The sequence below is a fragment of the Aulonocara sp. 'chitande type north' Nkhata Bay genome, linkage group LG7 (assembly GCF_057382095.1).
Source record: "Aulonocara sp. 'chitande type north' Nkhata Bay isolate Kocher_YH1m ecotype deep benthic linkage group LG7, A_spYH_male_GT1.1, whole genome shotgun sequence".
NCBI lineage: Eukaryota > Metazoa > Chordata > Actinopteri > Cichliformes > Cichlidae > Aulonocara > Aulonocara sp. 'chitande type north' Nkhata Bay.
In genome coordinates this window covers 30012502-30030828 of record NC_141350.1, presented here as the reverse complement: position 1 = coordinate 30030828, position 18327 = coordinate 30012502, and the positions used below count along the sequence as shown (strand labels likewise).

The 18327-nt window shown below is 42.2% G+C and overlaps 1 protein-coding gene across 1 annotated transcript; it reads left to right on the top strand.

Annotated features, from left to right (window-relative positions):
* The first annotated feature begins 2140 nt into the window (after nt 1-2140).
* Nucleotides 2141-18033, top strand: LOC147325416 (scavenger receptor cysteine-rich type 1 protein M130-like). Its single transcript, XM_086299945.1, has 12 exons — nt 2141-2224; nt 10140-10172; nt 10279-10566; nt 10686-10991; nt 11394-11699; nt 12905-13210; nt 13288-13569; nt 15717-16022; nt 16100-16384; nt 16554-16871; nt 17227-17309; nt 17405-18033. The coding sequence occupies exons 1-12, from the start codon at nt 2143-2145 to the stop codon at nt 17510-17512; spliced, it is 2703 nt and encodes a 900-aa protein (XP_086156071.1). The 5' UTR covers nt 2141-2142; the 3' UTR covers nt 17513-18033.
* The last annotated feature ends 294 nt before the right edge of the window (nt 18034-18327 follow it).

Below are 18327 nucleotides of genomic sequence, written 5' to 3'. Positions count from 1 at the left end.
TTACCCCCCTTTCCCAGCATCTTCACACTAATAACCCTGCACTTTGAAAAATTACCTGCAGGTGTGTCAAACATCAGCTTTTCTGTAAGTTGGCCATATAAGCAGGTTGGCATGCCACGAATCAAAACAGCAGAAACAGAAAAAAACTCTTCAGTCCAACTCCAGACTTGTTTTATCGACTGCCTGATTTACACTGTTTTAAGTTTTGTGTGTTTACATTTAATAGCAACTTATATTTGTATCTGTTCATCACCCTGTGTGGCACCTGAGGGTCCAGACCACCGGTCAGAAGAAACCCAACTGATCCTTCTCCTGGAACCCTGAACTGGACATTAGTGTGGTTATCAGAGTAAAACAGTGAACATCATCCTGAGCTGCACTGTGGTTTCTTAGCAAGCGTTATCACTCGTAGCTGAAATGAGCTGTAATCCGATGAGAACATCTCAGTGAGGTTGTCATGGTAACTCAATGGCAGCAGCAGTGACGTTCAGGTGGGACACTTCTGTGTGGATTCTCGATGTTTTTCCCTGTGCTTGTCCTGGTTCCTTCCGGAGCTCCGGTTGCTCCTGCATTGAAGGTCGTGCTGGGTCACTGCTGCTGGTGTGAATCCAGGATACGCTCACATCAAACACTCTTAATCTCAAGAGTTTCAATTCCTGTTTAATGGAGAGGTTAAAAACCACAGCCCTGTAATCTGACAGCAGCTTCTTATCAAATTACAGGTTATCATCAATTTTCTTTAGAAAATCTCCAAATACAAACTTTATCTTTATGTTTTTTCCAACAGGAACAGAACTGTGAACCAGCAGAAACCAGAAACAGATGAAACTGCTCTGCCTCACTGACCCCTCATGACGAGGTCTGACTAAAGCGGGCTAATATTTCATGTGCTGCACGTGAGCATCTTTCTGTGTGAAGGAAATGAGACAAGCTTTTCTTCATTTAAATATTCTGCAGTTTCTATAAAAAGGCTGTGCGATCATTTTCAGTGGAGTGAAACTCAGGGAATAAAGTAAAATAAATAAATAAAATGATGGATTATAAGAGAACTAAAACTAAGAAAGGCAAAGATTAGAATTAGGAAAACTAAATGAGGCATAAAATAGAAACTTGAATGATGTGAATGAAGAACAAACCATGCAGAAAATATAATAATAACTAATGACTAAAAAACATGCTTATGGATAACAGGTTGTTTTGTCAGAGGTCTAGGCGTTCACTCTCAGTGGGTGGAGTTCCTGTCCTGACGTCTTGATGCATTCTCAATCATCCAGGAACCCTTTTTGGGTTCCTGTCCTGACTGTGATAACAGCGCTTTCTGCATATCAGTCATGCTCATCCTCCTCCCACACACTCACACATTCACACTGCGCGCGCACACACACACACACACACACACACACACACACACACACACACACACACACACACACACACACACTGTTTAAATAAAAGAAGTGCTACATTAAAAACAAATCATCAGATCCAGAAACTGTGTTCACTCCTCAGTTACAGAGGAAGAAGGAAGATTTCATCTAGTTGTTAGCACACAGTTTCAAGACCTGCATTACGGTGCACACTTGTGTATTTGTGAACTTTTACCTAGCATGCATATACCACTAAAACAATACCATCAGTAGGGTTAAACAGTTATAAAGTGCTTGTAGCTTAGGCGATAGAGCAGGTGATCTATTTATCAGAATGTTGGCGGTTTGATCCCTGGCTGCTCTGTCTGCATGCCAAATATCCTTGGGCAACATACTAATCCCGAATTGCTCTCTGATGCATGAATCAGAGTTTGAATATTAGATAGTAGGAAGTGCTGGTAAAAGAGTCATGTTGTATAAAGTGCTTTGGGTGATCCAGCAGAGTAGGAAAGCGTTATAAAAGCGTGAGCTTTTCCCCCCTACCATTTGAAATGACCACAGGTGTTTATACCCACAGGTAAATGAACAGTTTATTATTTGTAAAAATAATTTCTGTTTTATGGGTTATGTGATAGTTTCCAACATTGCAGACAAAAACAAACACCCAGGAAATACTGAACATGTGTCAGTGAGGTAAGGCCACTTCCTATTCACGATAAAAAAGTAAATGTGATTGGTCTCTTCCTGCAGGCAGATACTGAGGACAGCAGGTTTGATGATCAGAGCAGCGAGCAGGCAGAGACACATCTACCTGGACATGGATCACCTGCTGCTGCTGCTGCTGTTGTGGAGCTCAGGTAGGACTGGTTTAAACATCATCTGTAAGCTTTCACTGATCTGACTGGAGGATTTCACCAAATGGCAGTGAGAAAATTATATACATTATGATTTTGCTGTATGTGTGTTTGTAAGTCCCTTATCTCATCCTAGACAAGTGGACCAATCATGATGAAACTTTGAATAAACATTGCTGAGGCCACTGTGAGTGCCAACATTATGATGTACACAAATATTTTTCATGCAATTGTATGTATTTGTACATCTGACAGGTCAAATGGTGACATTATGATTTAGTATTGTTCTGTTACATTTACCAGTATATACTGTAAATCTTCTGTCATAAGCTCATCTTATAGTGACTGTAATGCTTTGTTGACTTAATAAACCCCAAATTACATGTAGAAATAAAATTATTAAACTTCAATATTTCTAACATGTTTAGTGTTTAAACAAGCAAAACCCACATGAATGAAACACAGAGAACATTTAAACATATACTTACTAACATGAAAACCCATGAAACATTTTATTTAATCCCAATGTAGAAAAATGCATCATTCTTTATTTACCTAACCCCAAAGCAAACACCATGCATAGCACAGAGGTTTGCTGGTACATTTAAACATTTCTTTAACCAAATAGTTTATTAAAAATAACTGTAACATAAACATTAGAAATCTCAGTGTAAAATTTGGTGAAAAACTAAGTTTAAAAAAATTAACCCTTCATAATACGGCTTGTCACTAAGGACATAATTGCCCTGTAATTAAAAGGAATTTTTATGTATTTTCTTAGAAGTTACAAAGTAATTATATTCATATAAATTGTATTATTTAAAGGTAGGGACACTAAAATAAGGGGGTAAGTCAGATTACAAACATAAAATGTACTGTATAAATAATGAATTATTGCATTAGTCTTTATTAATGTGTAAGTAATCTTACACAACACATGAGTAATTTTTAGCATAACACCATATATTTTACAGGAAATGATAAATCATACTGTAACTAATTTTAACTGCAGCATAATTTCATGGTAATTTTGTGCAAAGACAATATTTCAGCATCATACTTTGTAAGTATGGCGTACGGAGCGGATTAATATTGCCTTTTTATGTCTTTATTTTAAAAACTTTTTTTACATGATTAATTTGTCTTAAAGATTCTTTAAGGTTTGTTTGACGCCAGATACATTTTGTGTGTGTGTGAAGCAACTGTTTTAGATGCTGTCAAAATAAAAGTTGACATGGATGATTCATTTTTAACATACTCTTCTTGTCACTGTCACTGACTCAGCTCCTCAGACTGGTCAGAGCTCATGGGAACAGTTTAAACTTAATAAAGATTAAAGAAATCCGTCTATCACAGTTTAAAAAGACAGTTGGTAAAAACACGATCAGTAACAATTTCAGATAAGCACGTTAATTGAAGTTTTAGTGCTCAGGGTATGAAATTAACTAGACTCAAGACTTCTTTGGTTTCCAAATCTCTATTACATGATAAAAAACGAATTATAAATTCAGATTTGAATGGGTACTTTTGTTCATTTTTCATTATTTGCATCTTTCTCTCATAGATTTTGGCTTTAACGCACTTTGAACAGGCTCACACACCAACATGACACACATACAAACACCCATACACTCTGTGATGGCCAAACCCGTGGCCACACTCTAAAGTCGGTAAATTTTGTATTTTCATTCTTCATTTGAACATAGTAATACATTTTAGTTGCCAATAACTTTATTGATTGGTTTGGATACATTTGTTCTATTTGTAAGCGCGCACATTTAGTTTACTTATGTATTCATACTACTTCATTTCTTTGCTTTCTGACCAACCTTTGTCTTTTTATTTCTTACTTGGTATCATCCCTGGGAGTTGCTGGACAAAAGATGGTAGCCAGGGTTTGAAACCATTAAATATGAAGGAAGATAATTGGACCACACCACCACTTCCTGCTGAAGGGGAGGATGTGTATTTTCTTTACTTTAAAAACAAAGTATTTGTATTTAATTAAATATTTGAGTTTAGGGTTTAATGGGGTTTTTGATTTTCTTCTTTAGTGTTTAGTTTATTAACAAACTAGATTGTACTGCTTCGTTTTTGATTTATGATTTTGTTTTGTTTGTTACCCCTCATGTGTCACAATGGTCTGATCAGCCATTCTACAGGGAGTGCAGAATTATTAGGCAAATGAGTATTTTGTCCACATCATCCTCTTCATGCATGTTGTCTTACTCCAAGCTGTATAGGCTCGAAAGCCTACTACCAATTAAGCATATTAAGTGATGTGCAGGCACGTGCAGAGGGGGGGGGCTAGAGGGGCTTGAGCACCCGCCCCTTTCCTGATGGAAAGGGTAATGTGATGTGGGCAAACCAAGAAGTTTGCCCACATTACTCCTGTCCTTGCTGATCTGCACTGGTTGCCTGTCAAATATCGTATTAAATTTAAAATTTTGTTGTTTACTTTTAAAATTACCAATAACACTGCACCAAGCTATCTTAAGGAACTTTTAAACCCATATGCTCCTGCTAGGGCTTTAAGGTCTTCCTCACAGTTACTGTTGGTTCAGCCCAGATCTCGACTGAAATCTAGAGGTGATCGATCGTTTGCTCTAGTTGCACCGGAGCTGTGGAACAATCTCCCGATTGGCCTCCGGGCGTCTGATTCTATTCATTCTTTTAAATCACGGCTAAAAACATATCTTTTTAAACTTGCCTTTTCTACCAGTTAAATGCTGGCTTGCTTGCAGTGACCTATTGTATTAAATTCTCTGCTATCTTTCCATTATTGGTGTCTTTTATCATGGTGGTACAGTCTTACCTTGCTATAATCTATGTGCTGCAGTTTACTCTTATTGGTGGCTTTTATCTGTGAACATAATCCGTTACTTTTATGAATTTGATGTTAATGTGTGAACTGTTTTATTTTTTATTGTTTTATGTAAAGCACGGTGGCACGGTGGTTAGCACTGTTGCCGCACAGCAAGAAGGTCCTGAGTTCAATTCCAACATCAGGCCGGGGTCTTTCTGTGTGGAGTTTGCATGTTCTCCCCATGTTTGCGTGGGTTCCCTCCGGGTACTCTGGCTTCCTCCCACCGTCCAAAGACATGCAGCTTGTGGGGATAGGTTAATTGGATAATCCAAATTGCCACTAGGTGTGAATGTGAGCGCGAATGGTTGTCTGTCCCTGTGTGTAGGCCCTGCGACAGACTGGCGACCTGTCCAGGGTGTACCCCGCCTCTCGCCCTATGGCAGCTGGGATAGGCTCCAGCGCCCCCCGCGACCCTGAAAAGGATAAGCGGAAGTGAATGGATGGATGGATGTAAAGCACTTTGGTATGCCCAAGGCTTTTAAATGTGCTCTATAAATAAAGATTGTTGTTGTTGTTGGGTGCCCAAAGTGCCCTTTTGTTGAGGCAACTTTTTAAAAAAAAAATTATTATTATTATTTTTTTAATGTGTGTGTGCGTGCGGAGTCCTGTCTGTGCCCCTCAACAATAATATTTAACTATTAATCACAGTTTTGCTAAATAAAAGGATCTGGCTTGCATCAGTCACATGATCACATTTAACCAATGATCGCCCTTGACGGCAGAACGCGCTGGTTACGAGCCGCGAACGAGCTCACAAAGAGCACGCGCATTTTTAGCCGTCCGGAGCTGTAGGAGAAACACAAGTTAACTCAGAGACACAGACTGATGCGACAAAACCAGTAAGTAGGTGTACAGCGTACACTGTAGTGTGTAGCACCCAGGAGTATCAGCTTATTACGTACACGTTGGTAAGCTGTCTTGTTGCAACTGACGAACTGAAACAAATGAGCGTGCTGTGCGTGCAACAGCGCGACAAACATTACCTGTCCTTTTATTAACTGCACAAGTAGTGCTGGTCATAGCTGCTGGCTACCTGTGTAAGGCTGTCATGGGTCTGTAGCTCTGTCACCGTTTTAGGGAACATATTTAGTTTTAAAGTATTTAGAAACATATTTAGTTTTAAAGTAAGTTTCCGGGCTTTTCCTGCCTTTCTGGAGGGATTATATTTCACTAAAAAACGATCTAATATCCATGTCCACATAATTATGCATTATAATAATATTTTAAAAAACACACGCTGTATTTTAAAAAACATACATTAAGAAGTAGATTATATTAGATTTATATTTTAAATAAGACAATTTAGATTTTACAACAGTAAAATGATTGTATCTCTACAGTTTAAAAATTTAATAAGCTTTGCCCCTGCACAGAGTGGATAGATAGGGCAAGATACTAACCCCATGTTTGCCTACTGGCGGTGGTCAGAGGGCCCGGTGGCGCCAGTGTCCGGCAGCCTCGCCTCTGTCAGTGCGCCCCAGGGTGGCTGTGGCTACAATGTAGCTTGCTATCGCCTGTGGGTGAATGACTGAATGTAGTGTAAAGCGCTTTGGGGTCCTTAAGGACTAGAAAAGCGCTATACAAATGCAGGCCATTTACCATGTACCCATCAGGTAAAACATCGGCGATGTTTGCTTTGCCTTGTTGCCCATATTAGATTCTTGATGAATGTGTGTTGTTGTTATTCAGCCTGGTTCAATGTGCCCCTTTTTAACTTTGAGCACCCGCCCCTTTAAACCTCTCTGCACAGCCCTGGTGATGTGCATCTCTGCAATGAGAAGGGGTGTGGTCTAATGACATCAACACCCTATATCAGGTGTGCACAATTATTAGGCAACGTCCTTTCCTTTGGCAAAAAGGGTCAAAAGAAGGACTTGACAGGCTCAGAAAAGTCAAAAATAGTGAGATATCTTGCAGAGGGATGCAGCAGTCTCAAAATTGCAAAGCTTCTGAAGCGTGATCATCGAACAATCAAGCGTTTCATTCAAAATAGTCAACAGGGTCGCAAGAAGCGTGTGGAAAAACCAAGGCGCAAAATAACTGCCCATAAACTGAGAAAAGTCAAGCGTGCAGCTGCCAAGATGCCACTTGCCACCAGTTTGGCCATATTTCAGAGCTGCAACATCACTGGAGTGCCCAAAAGCACAAGGTGTGCAATACTCAGAGACATGGCCAAGGTAAGAAAGGCTGAAAGACGACCACCACTGAACAAGACACACAAGCTGAAACGTCAAGACTGGGCCAAGAAATATCTCAAGACTGATTTTTCTAAGGTTTTATGGACTGATGAAATGAGAGTGAGTCTTGATGGGCCAGATGGATGGGCCCGTGGCTGGATTGGTAAAGGGCAGAGAGCTCCAGTCCTGCACCGGCGTGCCCGTGCAGCCCCCTCTAGCTTCTGCTCGGTGGCTACTGGGTGACTCCTCGTCTGGGGATCCTCAGCCCTTCCCATGAGGGTGGCACGGATGCCCCTCCGGTGGTCCTCCTTGGGCTCTCGCACTCTGGGGCCTCTGGATGTCTGGGGCCTGGATCTCCTCCATGCCTGCTTCATGCCCTGGGGGACGGGGCTATGGCTCGCTACATCCTCTTGCATACCATTACATGTGGAAACCATTTGAATACAAGCGCGCTGATCCACACAGGTATGCACACGGATGTTCACTGCTCGTAGACTTAAATTACACCTTTCTTGGCTGCTACTTCAAAGCACATTGTGCGCTGTCTGTCCTGCGTGCTGCACAACAACATTGAATTTTTAGTATTTACTGCTGTTTACACTTAGCTAGATTAATGCGATGGTGTTGTGTTTCGTATGTTGCTTTGGGGTTTTTTTTGCTTGTTTTCTATTCTTCTCTCAACAGGTGATCCAGGAGATTTTTTTTTTCTCCCCCCCTTTCTCACTGTCCCTCTCCCCTTCTGTTTTTCTTTTCCTTCCTCTTTCCCTCTCCCTTTCCTATCCCTCACTCATGTCTGTCCCGTCTGTAACAACTGAAAATAAAATATAATAAATAATAAAAACAAAGGTCGATCAAATGGACCAATACGGCAATGCTACGATGATCCATTTGGCAAAGTAAATCCATTGGGTATCCTTGTTGGTCTTCAGACAACAATTCTGACGGCTAAAGAACCAAATGGGACAGGCCAAAAAAAAAAAAAAGAGAGAGCTCCACTCCGACTCAGACGCCAGCAAGGTGGAGGTGGAGTACTGGTTTGGGCTGGTATCATCAAAGATGAGCTTGTGGGGCCTTTTCGGGTTGAGGATGGAGTCAAGCTCAACTCCCAGTCCTACTGCCAGTTTCTGGAAGACACCTTCTTCAAGCAGTGGTACAGGAAGAAGTCTGCATCCTTCAAGAAAAACACGATTTTCATGCAGGACAATGCTCCATCACACGCGTCCAAGTACTCCACAGCGTGGCTGGCAAGAAAGGGTATAAAAGAAGAAAAACTAATGACATGGCCTCCTTGTTCACCTGATCTGAACCCCATTGAGAACCTGTGGTCCATCATCAAATGTGAGATTTACAAGGAGGGAAAGCAGTACACCTCTCTGAACAGTGTCTGGGAGGCTGTGGTTGCTGCTGCACGCAATGTTGATGGTGAACAGATCAAAACACTGACAGAATCCATGGATGGCAGGCTTTTGAGTGTCCTTGCAAAGGAAGGTGGCTATATTGGTCGCTGATTTGTTTTTGTTTTGTTTTTGAATGTCAGAAATGTATATTTGTGAATGTGGAGATGTTATATTGGTTTCACTGGTAAAAATAAATGATTGAAATGGGTATATATTTGTTTTTTGTTAAGTTGCCTAATAATTATGCACAGTAATAGTCACCTGCACACACAGATATCCCCCTAAAATAGCTAAAACTAAAAACAAACTAAAAACTACTTCCAAAAACATTCAGCTTTGATATTAATGAGTTTTTTGGGTTCATTGAGAACATGGTTGTTGTTCAATAATAAAATGATTCCTCAAAAATACAACTTGCCTAATAATTCTGCACTTCCTTGTTTATACCCTTGTATGTCATTTCATGTTTAGGTCAATTATGTATGTTTGGGCAGTCATTTGGTTTGTTAAGTCTGCAGTCTTTGCCTGAGTTCAGTTTTGTTTCTTTGACCTCTTTTATGAGCTCAACATTTATTACTCTTGTAAATATAATTTTTGGGGGTTAAATAAATGGAAACTATATTTTTCTAATAATTCCTGGGACGACTCCTGTTTTTCAACTCGGTCCATCACACACTCATATCTGACGATCAAAGGAAAATAAGAAACTCTGCAAAATCGGTCAATTTGAACTTAACATCAAACTGTGCTGCTCCTCTCACTGTCAGGGGGATGAATGTGATGAGCCATAGAACGCAGGGTAGACAGAGTCTCTTCTCTCACAGATTCACTGCAGAAAATTTAGTTACAGGGAAATCAAGCAGCACAGCTGAAAAACGCACTGAATGGTAAATGGACTGATTCTTATATAGCTCTCCCGGAGTACTCAAAGCGCTGTATACAACATTCCTCATTCACCCACTCATACAAGCACTTCTAAACACAAGTGCAAACTAAACTACATTCATACTCCGATGAACGCATCGGAGGGCAACTTGGGGTTACAATCTTGCCCAAGGATATTTGGCATGCAGACTGGGGAAGCCAAGGATCGAACCACCAACCTTCCAATCAGTAGCTGATCTGCTCTACCACCTGAGCCACAGCCACTGAGAGCTCAGCTTTTGGCCCAAAGAATGAGGACAGCTTGGCCAGTGCTTCACATTCTACCCCTGGATGGATGTGGATGTTTCAAAGCGTATGTTTAGAAAAGTAGTTTATTGTGCAACGCTTTTAGTCCGATGTGCTGGGTAATGTAATGGATTCATGCATTCATGAATTCACCTGCCGTCTACCTCCATTACTCCTGCTGCTTTTACCCATTATTGCCTCCACTCTTGATCATTAAAATGCACTATTCATTCCACACATGTAGCTTGCACTTATTGATCTGGCACATCTGGCTTCAAACTGATGGTTTTCTTTGGTTTTCTCTTCAGGAGTCCAAGCTGAAGGGAAACACAACTCAACAGGTGAACAAAAAACAAAACAAAAAAATAAAATACTCAGCAGGAAAGGTTGACTTTAACATTTTCAGGAGTAAATTTCTTTATTGATGGCTCTCTGCTTTCTGTTCAGAGTCTGATGATGTCAGATTGGTGGAAGGACCCAGTTTGTGTGCTGGTACATTGGAGGTGAAACATCTGGGAGAGTGGAGACCAGTGAATGTCATTGACTGGACCCTGAAGGAAGCAGCCGTGGTCTGTGAACATCTGGACTGTGGCTCTGCTGTTGCTTTCGGATTGAAACCGCAGATGTCTGCATCTTTGTGGAAGATCAAACTTGACTGTGTTTGGTCAGGATCTACTCTGAGGGAGTGTGCAACACCAGATAATTCTTATACAGCCCTGATTCTCACCTGTTTGGGTGAGCTTATTAGTGACATAATCTATGTCATTGTGTTTGACATTAATTCAACAGTTTGACACATATGCAAGTTTTCTTAGATGATGGTTTTCAGCAGCAGCATTTTTTTCTTTCTCCAGACTCTGTCAGGCTGCTGAATGGTTCCAGTCTGTGTTCAGGCAGACTGGAGGTGAAGTCTAACCAGAGCTGGTCCTCAGTGTGTGAAGCTGACTTTGACCAGCAGGATGCAGAGGTGGTCTGTAGGGAGCTCGGCTGTGGGCCTCCTTCGGTCCTCCAGGGGGCGCTCTATGGAGAAGTGGAGGCTCTAGCGTGGAGCAAAGAGTTCCAGTGTGGAGGCCATGAGTCTGCTCTCCTGGACTGTAGAAGCTCAGGCTCAGCTAGAAACAGCTGCTCACCTGGCAAAGCTGTTGGACTCACCTGCTCAGGTAAATGGTAAATGGCCTGCATTTGTATAGCACTTTTCTAGTCCATAGGACCCCAAAGCGCTTTACACTACATTCAGTCATTCACACACACATTCACACACTGGCGATAGCAAGCTACATTGTAGCCACAGCTGCTCTGGGGCGCACTGACAGAGGCGAGGCTGCCGGACACAGGCGCCACCGGGCCCTCTGACCACCACCAGTAGGCAAACATGGGGTTAGTATCTTGCCCAAGGATATTTGGCATGCAGCCAGGATGCAGCCTGGGATCAAACCATCGACCTTCTGATTAGTGGCTGACCTGCTCTGCCACCTGAGCTACAGGTAGAAGAGGAGCTGCAGCTTTGATGTGGTTCAAACTCACTTTATTCTTTTACTGATGACTCTCTGCTTTCTGTTCAGAGCCTGATGATGTCAGACTGGTGGGAAGAGCCAGTCGCTGTGCAGGTGAAGTGCAGGTGAAACAACTGGGAATGTGGAGATATGTGATTAATACTGCACACAACCTGGAGGAAGTCACTGCTCTCTGTGAACGTCTTGACTGTGGCTTTGCTGTGGGAATGACCATGTCCCGTTCCGGGCTAGTCTCAGACGACTGGGAAATAAAACGTGATTGTGCTCAGGCTGGATCTCCTTTGAGAGAGTGTTTGAGTTTCTCTGTCATCACATTTTCACAAAAAGGCCTATTCAGAGAACTTAAATGCTCAGGTAAGCAAATAAAAATTCTGTGGACATAAACATGATTTCTACTTGCAGCGGTTGGTGTCATCTAAACATTTGTATATTGATGTTTCCACAGTTATCCTAACTTTAAGCTTACTCAAAAGACACACATTGATCATGAGCTATAACTGGCAATAGAATACAATATGTTCAAATGATTACATTATTTTTCTTAAATGCATGGCATCATTGACAGTGATCTTACTAAAGTTTCTTTAACTGATGCTGTACAGGGAGAACTTAGCTTTCTGCTTTAGTTTTTGTCAGGATGTAATTAAACACATTATTGCCCATATACTGTGTGAAGCTGTCCCCAGGGACAAAAATATACATATGATATAAAGTTTCAAACATATTAACAGGAATAATGTTCATTAAACACACAGCTTATCTGAGGAAAAATAAATAACTTGTCCCTACCGTCATGTTGTGTGAAGTTAAAAAATCTAAAAGAATTAGTTCAAAGTACTTTTTTAATATGAAAAAGTGTAATAAAAATATAAAATGATATTTGTTCATGTTATATATTTGTAACTCTGGTCTGCATGTTTATATTACATAGATACATCAAAGAGGAGGTTAAAGGGGTCAAAAACTATTTGAATTTGACTGTGAAACATACTTCACCCAAACCACACACACACCCACACACACACCTACACACACAAACACACACACACACACACACACACACACACTATTGACCTCGTGTATAAAGTGCGAGAATGAGCGGGTTGTTATCAGTTTTGATGGGGAACTTTTGTGTTTCTGTGGGCAAACTCCACCCACCCTTAGTGGAAATTCAGCAGAAAAGGAGCAAGGCAAGTTTCTGCAAAGGAGTCCAAACAAGACTGCAGCTACATGTTACAAAGTTTCCTTTCAGAGTTTTACAAAATTAGCAGCAAAAGTAAACAGCTGACAGCCCTGGAAGTTCTGGACTCAACTTTGAAGACCATCTTGAGGTCAATTCAGAATCTGATGATTCAACAAAATATTTTTAAAAAAGAACAACTTGTCTCATCTCAACATGTCTCCAGTGCGTGCTGTTATAAAGATGTGTTCTGTTGTTAATGATGAAGTCATGTTGAGTTGTGCCGAGGTTGAATCAGTGAATAGTTGTTTGCTGCCATCTTTTTCTTGTGTGTCTGCTGTCTCTGATCTCTCTGTTTGATCTTCTCTGATGTCTCCAGACTCTGTCAGGCTGCTGAATGGTTCCAGTCTGTGTTCAGGCAGACTGGAGGTGAAGTCTAACCAGAGCTGGTCCTCAGTGTGTGAAGCTGACTTTGACCAGCAGGATGCAGAGGTGGTCTGTAGGCAGCTCGGCTGTGGGCCTCCTTCGGTCCTCCAGGGGGCGCTCTATGGAGAAGTGGAGGCTCCAGTGTGGAGCAAAGAGTTCCAGTGTGGAGGCCATGAGTCTGCTCTCCTGGACTGTAGAAGCTCAGGCTCAGCTAGAAACAGCTGCTCAGCTGGCAAAGCTGTTGGACTCACCTGCTCAGGTAGAAGAGGAGCTGCAGCTTTGATGTGGTTCAAACTCACTTTATTCTTTACTGATGAATTTATCCTTTCTATTCAGATCCTGTTAGGTTGGTGGGAGGTGCCAGTCGCTGCTCAGGTACATTAGAGGTAAATTATCTGAGGCAGTGGAGCCCAGTGGATGTCTCTGACTGGAGCCTGAAGGGAGCAGCTTCTGTCTGTGCACATCTGGATTGTGGCTCTGCTGTTTCTGTAAGACGGACAAAGGCCACTGGATTCTATCCGCTGACAGTACGCTCTGACTGTGTTAAATCTGGATCTGCTCTAAGGACGTGTACAACATTCATGTCATCTTCCTTCATGATAAAGCTCAACTGCACAGGTAAGCATATCATTTCAATCCAAATAATTTTCTTTATGTGGATCGAATCTACAATTTCTGTCAGTACTTTGTTAGGTTAGAGTCAGGAAAAGAAAAGTGAGGAAAGAAGATGATAGTAAGGGCATTAAAATATATATCAGAAAGATCCAGCTCAGAGCCAGCTAATGAAGAATGTTACAGACAGAGGGGGTATGAATGACTTCCAGTGGTGCTATGCTATATAAACAGAGAAAACCAAGTAAAGATGTACCCAGTATATCACGAATGGCCACTGAACAGAGAAATTGATAGTAAAAGAAACAGGTGTCCTTCTAAACGCAGGTGGCCAGTCTTGGCTGACACACTTCTATAAGATTCTTTCAGACAGTTGAGAGGCACTGTCATCTGAATGGAGCAGTGGCTCCCATCTTCAAGAAAGGCAACTGGTGGGCATGTTCCAACTTCCGGGAGTCACACTCCTCAGTCTGCCAGTAAAAGGTCTACGCCAAGGGCCAGGAGAAGATTGTCCATCTGTTAGTTGCACCTCAGATTCAAGTGGAACAATGTCGTTTTCATCCTGGTTGTGGATCATTGGACCAACTCTTTATCCTTTTGAGTATATGAAGTGCTTTGAGAGACAAGTTTGGAGTCATATCATGTCCTTCATCCCTTCCACCTTTGATGCTCACCAATTTGGTTGCAGGGCTAACAGGTCTACTGAGGATGCTGTTGCTGCTGCTCTTCATTGTTCCCTGTACCACCTGGAGCACCAGGGGAGCTACACACACCTCCTCTTTATTGACTTTAATTCTGCCTTTTACACCATCCTCCCTCACAGGTTGGTGAGCAAGCTGTCAGCCCTAGGACTCCTATACTCCACCTGTCTTTGGATTAAGGACTTTGTAACACAATGCACACAAAGGGTTACGGTGGGCCCCCACATCTTCTCGACCATCAGCATCAGCACCGGCTCTCCCCAGGGCTGTGTCCTGAGCCCTCTGCCTTTCATGCCGTACACTTACAACTGTGGGGGGGGGGGGGGGGGGGGGGGGGGGGGGGGTTGGGGGTGTCTGCCTACAGGGACGAAGTGGAGTGACTGACAGCGTGGTGCAGGGACAACAACCTGCTCCTGAACACAACCAAGACCAAGGAGATTACTGTAGATTTCAGGATAAGAGAACAGACATTAAACCACTTTTTATCAGTAGGGATGGGGTGGAGATTGTGTCGGACTTCTGCTTCCCTGCTTCACGTCATGGAGGACCTATCCTGGTGTGTGAACGATGCTGCAGAGCTGTCAGTAGGCTCAGCAAAGTCTTTATTTCAAAAGCTGCTGGTGTCCTTCTACCAAGAGCATCCTGTGCAACTGCCACTGCTTGTGGTTTTCCAGATGCAGAACAGTGCAGAGGAAAACACTTAAGGGGATTATAAAGGTTGCCCAGGGGATCATCGGCTGCTCTTCAGCCTCCCTGGATGAACTGCACAGCTCTCGCTGTCTCAGGAAAGCAGAAAATACCATAAAAGACTCTTCACACTCCGCACATAAACTGTTCCAACTGCTGCCATCAGGCAAAAGATGCAAGAGCATCAGAGCAAAGACAAATAGATGAATAGCAGTTTGTACCCTGTAGCTGTTAGGGGACTGAATGACCCATAATTACCTCCATTTTAACCTGACAAGTACAGTGCAATGGATGACATCCTGTGCAATAGTGTTAAATGTACAATAAGGTTTTATTTATTACTGAATGACTGTGTTCTACCTTTTTTATATTATTCTTTTGTAATCATGTTTAAACTTTCATTTCTTGACACTGCAGGGACTGCACCTAATTTCGTTGTACTTGTTACAATGACAATAAAGATATTCTGATTCTGATATTCAAGCATGTGTGGGAGTTTGAGTGACCAGTCTACATGTGTATTATGGAGTTGGAGAATGCATTCAACCATATTCCTGTGGGTGTCCTGTTAGAGGTGTTTCAGGAGCGTGGGATGTTGGGTCCGTTGTTGAGGGCTGTTTAGTCTCTTTACAGCTGTATAGAGAGTTTACTTAGCATTTCCAGTAATATGTCTGTGAAACACCACGGCAGACCCGGTGACATGTTCCTCTGGTCCCTCTCTAAATGGTAAATAAATTTCTGTTTGATCTTCTCTGATGTCTCCAGACTCTGTCAGGCTGCTGAATGGTTCCAGTCTGTGTTCAGGCAGACTGGAGGTGAAGTTTAACCAGAGCTGGTCCTCAGTGTGTGAAGCTGACTTTGACCAGCAGGATGCAGAGGTGGTCTGTAGGCAGCTCGGCTGTGGGCCTCCTTCGGTCCTCCAGGGGGCGCTCTATGGAGAAGTGGAGGCTCCAGTGTGGAGCAAAGAGTTCCAGTGTGGAGGCCATGAGTCTGCTCTCCTGGACTGTAGAAGCTCAGGCTCAGCTAGAAACAGCTGCTCACCTGGCAAAGCTGTTGGACTCACCTGCTCAGGTAGAAGAGGAGCTGCAGCTTTGATTTTTTTTTTAAACTCACTTTGTTCTTTGCTGATGACTCTCTGCTTCTGTTAGAACCCGTCAGGCTGGTGGGAGGAGCCCATCGGTGTGCAGGCACACTCAAGGTGAAACATTTGGGAGAGTGGAGACCAGTGGATGTCTCTGACTGGACCCTGGAGGAAGCAGCTGTTGTGTGTGAACAACTGGACTGTGGCTTAGCTGTTTCTGTAGGACATAGGGTAGAGTCCTCAGACTTGCCAGTGTGGGTGATGAGACCTGACTGTGTTCAGGTTGGATCATCTCTGAGAGACTGTGCAACATCAAATGACTCTTCCTCCATTGTGAATATCACCTGCTCAGGTAAGCGCACCATAATCTGTGACACAATGAATAACACTCATGTGTCCAGCGACAGTTAACGTTTTCCATTGGAGTGAATTGAAAAGATTCAAATCCTCCATGGACTACTGAACCTCACCTGACATGACACACCTTTCATTGTTATCTACATCATCTCTGTCTACTACAGACCTGCTTGTTCAGCCAGTCATTTCTTTGTCCACCAATGACGGGGTCTCTGAGGCCCAGCAGCAGGGGTTTCGGGTATCCAGAAGTTCCAACTTCACCATCAGTTGTTTCATCCAGCCACAGTACCCTGGAGGCTCCTTTCAGCTTACCTTCAACAAAGCATACAAATACACCCAAGCAGCTGTCAATCACTCTGCCCATTTCCTGTTTCCTGCTGCAGAACCCGCCCACCAAGGAAACTACAGCTGTGTTTATCACGTTCATGTTTTTTTTCATAACGTCTCCTCTGAGAGCCGACTGCTGTCTGTCGTTGTCTCAGGTAAGCTGAAGCTGACATCAGCCATCAATATCAACATGAGTTTGAGGACAAAAGGAAAAGAGAAAAAGGAAAAAGACAAACACTTGACAAAACATAAATTTTGAGGTGACACAGCAAAAAAAAATCTAATTCACATGCATATTATAAGCTTCAGTTTAACAAGCAATAAAATATCTGGAGAATAAAAATGAAGATTAATTGTAAGAGTGTCCTTTGCCAAGAGGCAGCAGCGTTAATTGAGCTTGTTAATATTTGTTAGGTTTCAAAGGTAACTGACTCAAACAGGTTTATTCTGTTTTCATGTTGCTATAGCCTGAGCTGTTGGACTCATGATGGTTGTGATGTGTCTGATCAGATCACACAGGTCTTACTGTCAGAGTGATCCTCCTGCCGCTGATTCTGCTGTTGGAGAACATCGTCTTATATTTCTGCTGTAAGGTAAAGAATAAATCTTTTTAGCAGCAGGAATGAAGTCTGTTCATTGAACTGAAGTGAGGAGTGATGCAGTCAGTCTAATCTGTGTGCCACTCCAGAACAGGAGGAAGCAGAGGTCCAGCAGACAGGAGCACACTGAGATGGTGGACGGTAAAGTTGGTGTTTGTGGAGACGAAGGAGCTCATGGAGAACAGGAGGACGTCTGAGCAGCTCACCTAACATCTTGATTAATCTGTCAGCAGAAACACAACTGACCATTATCTCAGTGAAAGATTTTACTTCCCTTTACTAATAAAACTGGAATTATTCTGTAGTTTTCGTACTGTGTTTGAAACAAATCTCTGCTCTTTTCATGTCAGCATGAATACAGTTTGAATCTCACCTGTTCACACATGGAGACAGTTTGTGGTTTTTCTTCTATTTCTGATCGTCACTAGCATCCAGAGAGTCCACAGTCTGTGGGAGGATCTTAGCTGATCAGCTTTCGAGCACAGCCTGAAGTAAATTTTTTTAGTTTGTCCTCTTAGTGAAGCGGAAGTCTTCTGTTTGGGAGGTTAGACACCTTTAGTGAGCTCCCCTCCCCACACCTAGAAGGCATTGAGACAGTTTTGGTTTTCAGTGAGACATTTCTGAATAGTTTGTAGCATCTCTGGGTACTTCTCAGTGGAGATTTCCTTTGTTTACCTTTTTTTTTGTCAAATATTATAATAAAGTACATCTGTTCTTGGTTTTGTTTGGGTTTCAGCTTTTCTTTGTAGCTCCAGATTTATTTATTTTTTCCCACTGATTTGTTAAATAAACCCCTGAAACTAAGTTAAAAATATACAATATATATACAAATATTTATAAAAACAAAACTTATTTGAATTCTCTTTTTTCTGAACACCCAGAACTCGATTCTCCAGTTTTTCTTTCTTTATCTCCCTGACTATCCCACTTTAAATACGTTCTTGCACTTCCTTGTTCTATCATGAAGTCTCCATATCATCTAGCCTCTGTCCAGAGGATAGACCAAAATCCT

Excerpts from the sequence above, each read along its gene's own strand:
- LOC147325416 (XM_086299945.1), top strand. The coding sequence starts at position 2,143 with ATGATCAGAGCAGCGAGCAGGCAGAGACACATCTACCTGGACATGGAT. Across the intron at positions 10,173-10,278 it reads AGGGAAACACAACTCAACAG|AGTCTGATGATGTCAGATTG; the intron begins GTGAACAAAAAA and ends CTTTCTGTTCAG. Across the intron at positions 17,310-17,404 it reads TCTTATATTTCTGCTGTAAG|AACAGGAGGAAGCAGAGGTC; the intron begins GTAAAGAATAAA and ends GTGCCACTCCAG.